The following is a 4,987-nucleotide window of genomic DNA, read 5'->3' as shown; positions in this document are numbered from 1 at the left end:
GCTCAATTCTCTCACATAAGCTCCATCTCTCTGCTTTTTGGGTCTACGACTTGTTTTGAGGAAGAGCAGGAGGGGTTTATATATGGAAACCCCTTTGACCTAGCTTCTCAGTCCTGCCCGAGGGTCTACACGATGGGGTACACGAGGATGAGGTCGAGTTTGTCCTCGGGTAGATCTTCGGGTTGTTCTTCATGCTCTTGGATCCTCCTCGATCGTGTTGGGGTTCAGACTTGTTCTTACAGCTCGATGGCTCCTTCGGGTACATGCTCGGGTTTGTCCTTGTTTTTCCCGGCTCTTAAGCACCTGTTTTCATCCAAAATATGCAAATGCAAAAATGCAACACCCTAAATGGCCTAAAAGTGAATTCCTACTGTTAATGACCTAAAAATGTTAAGTTAAGGGTATGAACAATGCAAAATATGGACAAAAAAGGATGCTAAAACATGTAAATTAGAGAGTTATCAAATACAGAGATAAGCGTGTTTATACTGGAGTAGTTTCAGGATGGATGAATTTCTAGGAAGTGGTTATTGGAACTATGTGAGTGAAGACAAAAGACATATAAAGATAATGTGGTGATTTTTATGGATAGTAAACAAGTCTTTAAAGCCTTCCGAGCATAACAAACGATCCGTCGGATATGGGTAGGCCCACAAACCAAGAGTAGACATGGGGTCGACAAAGAGGTGGCCCATGGACTTGTGACATCCCAGCTTGCGGAGAGGTTTAAAATAATTTATTTGGCCCCCTATGTCACCAAAGTGCACTTATATTTTCGGTCAGGGGTCCTAAGAGAACTCCAGAGTTAAGCGTGTTTGAGTTGGAGTAGCCACAAGATGGGTGACCTTCTGGGAAGTGACTGTCGGAACTGTGCAATTGAGGACAAAACACAAGGAAAGATCAAGTAGTGATTTGTAGGTATGGTAACAAGTCTTTAAAACTTCCCGGACGTAGCAAACCGGTCGTCGAATTTGGGTGGGCTCACGGGCCTTGTGAGAGGACCTGACGCCCATTAAAAAAGGTGGGTCAATTGACTGGTATTGGACATGGAGCCCACTAAGATGTAGCGCTCGGGGCGTTACAAGTTGTATCAGAGCTGAACCCAGATGAGTGTAGAGTCGAGTGGACTCACACCCTCGAATTGACAGTCTTGGTGCACAACGAGGACGTTGGGATCTGTTAGTGGGAGTGAATTGTGACACCCCAGCTTGTGGAGAGGTTGAAAAGAATTGATTAGGCAACCTATGTGACAACCCGTCCCGTGGACCCCACTGTGGACATCCAAATCTACCAGTAGGTTATTGGTGCGCCAGACATTCCTCGAAGGCTGGTCCCCACTCTTTAACAACCTTCCCACATGACAAGCTGTCACCAGTTGATCTTTTGAACTATCAATTCTAAGGTCGATCTTTTGAACTTTCAATTCTAAGGTCGATCTTTTGAACTATCAATTTATTTTTTACTTATGTTGACTTAATTATCTACACATCGACATATTTTACAACAATTGAGTTATGTTATGCCTAATGGATTTATAACATAGTCGATTTTTTTAACTGTTGACTTATTTTTTATTCAGTGATTTATATTTGTATTCTGTAGATTTGTTTATTCATAGTAGACTTATTAAATTCTACCTAGATATATTAATAAGGTTGATATTTCGAACTATTGACTAAAATTTAACTTTCGTCGACTTATTTTATTTTCTATCGACTTATATTTTGTTTGATTGTTTTTTTTATATAGTCAATTTTTGATATTGTTGACTTCTTTTTTTTTTTTCAGCCAAAAATTAATAAATTAAAATAAAACTCCAAGATTGGTTGACCAAACAGGAGGAAAAGAGTTTACAAAAGATGATTCAGAGATTAGAGATCTTGAAGATCGAGCAAGACAATCCGCCCTTACATTGACCTCTCGTGGTATCCTGACTAGGGTGAAGGAAGGGTAAGAAGTACGGAGCAAAGCAAAGTCCTCCAGCAAATTCGAGAAAGCGGGCCAATCGTCCGGCGTCTGCACCATCGCAACCAACTCTGCACAGTCCGTCTCGAAAGTCTGGCAACCAACTCCCGCCTCAAGTAAGGAAGCCATAGCCCAGATCAGTGCTTGTAATTCCGCATGTAAGGGAGTAAGGCTTCTTCGTTGACTCCGTGCTCCCAAAAGAAGCGTTATATCTTCTCCACTACAGCACCACAAGCCCAGACCCTGAAAAGGAACCGTAAATTTCCAAGAGCCATCAACCAGACAACGGGGAAAGGGACCTCTCTCCTCCATTGAAGGCGGCGACTCCAGATAATGCGCCGAGTAAGATTTGGCCTCCTCCCACAATAATTTATCATTCGCCGCTTGATTCAATATTTCCGTTGGCTCTAACTCGATACCTTGGAAAACTTTTTTGTTCCTATCTTTCCAAATCGACCATATAATCCAGGGAAGACGAATGGCTAGATCTGGAACCTCAGATTGTGAAGAAGCCCGCCAGAATATGAAATCTAAATGCGCATAGATCGAGTCATATGGAAAACCTCCCTGATCTAGAGCCACTGGAGACATCTCCCAAGTACGTCTTGACCGAGGACATCCAAACAGCGCATGATTTATAGTCTCGACCGCAGCATCACACCTCTTACACAAAGCATCACACCCCTTACACAAAGCATCACACCGGACACCCCAAAACGCAAGTTGTTCTAACACAGGAAGAGTAACTGACCCAATCTGCCAGAAAAAATGTTGAATCCTCGAGGGAACATCCAACTTCCAAGACTGTGCCCGCAAGGCCACACAAGTCGGCCCATACTCAACATCTGCAAGTAATTCTCGGGCCAACCGATAACCTGATTTGACCGAATACTTCCCTGATTTAGTAAAATGCCATAATAGTCTATCCGGCTGAGAAGTTTTACAGACCGGCATACTCCGGATAAGAGAGATATCCTCTGGATCAAAGAACTCCTCTAGAGTAGGCAAATGCCAGTCCTTCGTATCTGGATTAATTAAATGATTAACCATCAAACTCAGCAGCCACAATCTCCCCCGACCATTCGCTGGTCTTGGACGAATGTCGGGTAACCATGGATCACGCCAGACCGCCCATCTCGCTCCCTGTACCACCAACCCCTTAGTAGAATAAATACTTCTCCATGCAAATGAAGGGTTATTTGGTTTCTTTGCCATAAGCGGATGTTTGTTCCTGAAATATCGTCCTTTCATCACTCGAACCATTAAGGACGTCGGGTTATGAATTAAGCGCCAAAACTGTTTGGCCAGCATGGCTTGATTGAATTGTTCCAAAGCTCGGAAACCTAATCCTCCTTCACATTTATCTTTACACAATCTATCCCAAGCAACCCAGTGCATACCTCGAGCCTTATCATTAGACTTCCACCAAAAGGTAGCTATAGCACTTGTTAATTTAGACGTCAAATCTTGTGGTATTTTGTAACATGACATAACATGAGTGGGAAGAGCCAAAGCCACCGATTTAATCATAATTTCCTTACCACCCTTTGATAAACACTTGGCCGACCAACCGTTTACGCGATCATCTAAACGATCCTTAACATAACTAAAAACCTTGGCTTTTGAACCTTACAGGTTTTCGGGAATACCCAGATAGGAACCCATGCAGCCTTCCTTGGAAATACCAATAACGGATTTCAACTGGGATCGTACATCAGCAGGAACCTTCTTGCCAAACATGATAGAGGATTTATCCAGATTAACCTCCTGTCCGGAAGCTCTACCATAACTACCAATTATGTCCATCACCGTCCTACATTCATTTGTTGTTGCCTTACAAAAAAACAGACTATCATCCGCGAACAATAAATGCGAAACCGTGGGACTATCACGGGCGATGGTGATACCCGTTAGTTTCATCTCCCGTTCAGCCTTTTTAATATTTTCAATCAAGACCTCTGTGCAAAGTATAAATAAATATGGCGAAAGAGGATCCCCCTGACGTAATCCCCGCTGTGGTCTAATGAAGCCATGAGGCTGACCATTCAGAAGAACTTGATACGACACCAATGCCCTGACAGTTCCAGCTTAGAACCTTCACGTTTGAGCCGGTGGTTTTGGGAGAGCCACCGTCCCTATCTTAACAGGCCAACTTCTGCCACCCACAGAGCTGCCATCTTCTGTTTTTTGACCTTGCTTTCCCACACCTGCCTGTTTTGTGCCCTTACCTACAGATTTTAGAGATAAAACTTTAGCCATAAGACGTTTTCCAGGTGAAGCCAAAGGTAAAGTTTTCCTCTTCGATGTGAAAATCCCTTTTCTAGTCTGTGGACTACCCGCCTTAGGTTTAGCCCTGTCCTGCTTTCCCAAAGAAACTTATGCCATAGCAGAATTCATATCGATCATACTCACAGATAGAGAATTAGTAACATGAGTACCTTGGATAGGATTTTCCTCCACCTCAAGACCCGACTCAGTACCTTCCGCAAGCAAGAAATCCGACTCTAGCCTTGAAACCTCATGATTAGTGTCATTATCAAACTCCCCATCCTCTAGCAAATCATCTGAGCTCTCATTAAAACCCTGATCCTGAAGATCCTCATCCCCCTCATCTACACCATTCTCTACTGAAACCTCTACGGAGGTATTTTCGACCATATCAGAGGAACCACCAACATGAACAGGTCGTTGGAGTTCTTTCTCACCAGAAGCCTGTTTGAGCTTATACAATGGCTTTGGCCACACTGGTCGTATGCCCTTCCTTTGATGGGAAACACCAGCAGAGTGATCCACCACCTCACCTCTAAACCCCTGAGGACCAGCATGATCGCCCCCCTGATGTATCTGCATTTTACTTGTTTTAGATCCTCATTTGCATTCACTTTAGCATCATTTCATCCTGTGTTTGTAGCATTTGCGTCTCATTCTTGCATAAATTCACTCACTTAGTAGTTTTCCATTAGCATTGCATACATTGTTGCATATGGAGTTGTTATCAGGTTTTGGAGAGCTTTTGGGAACA

General features: G+C 43.3%; 1 protein-coding gene across 1 annotated transcript; it reads right to left on the bottom strand.

The window, feature by feature from the left end:
* Positions 1-1,803: 1,803 nt before the first annotated feature.
* On the bottom strand, positions 1,804-3,771 carry LOC104773141. Its single transcript, XM_010497706.1, has 2 exons — positions 3,615-3,771; positions 1,804-2,990 (listed from the first exon to the last, which is right to left on the bottom strand). The coding sequence occupies exons 1-2, from the start codon at positions 3,769-3,771 to the stop codon at positions 1,804-1,806; spliced, it is 1,344 nt and encodes a 447-aa protein (XP_010496008.1).
* Between the last annotated feature and the right edge of the window lie 1,216 nt (positions 3,772-4,987).

This window comes from Camelina sativa, unplaced genomic scaffold (assembly GCF_000633955.1).
Source record: "Camelina sativa cultivar DH55 unplaced genomic scaffold, Cs unpScaffold00462, whole genome shotgun sequence".
NCBI classification, from domain to species: Eukaryota; Viridiplantae; Streptophyta; class Magnoliopsida; order Brassicales; family Brassicaceae; genus Camelina; species Camelina sativa.
The sequence above is the reverse complement of the archived record's forward strand: the minus strand, read 5'-3'. Positions and strand labels throughout refer to the sequence as shown.

Excerpts from the sequence above, each read along its gene's own strand:
- LOC104773141 (XM_010497706.1), bottom strand. The coding sequence starts at position 3,771 with ATGGACATAATTGGTAGTTATGGTAGAGCTTCCGGACAGGAGGTTAAT. Across the intron at positions 2,991-3,614 it reads CTGCATGGGTTCCTATCTGG|ATACGAAGGACTGGCATTTG; the intron begins GTATTCCCGAAA and ends TAATTAATCCAG.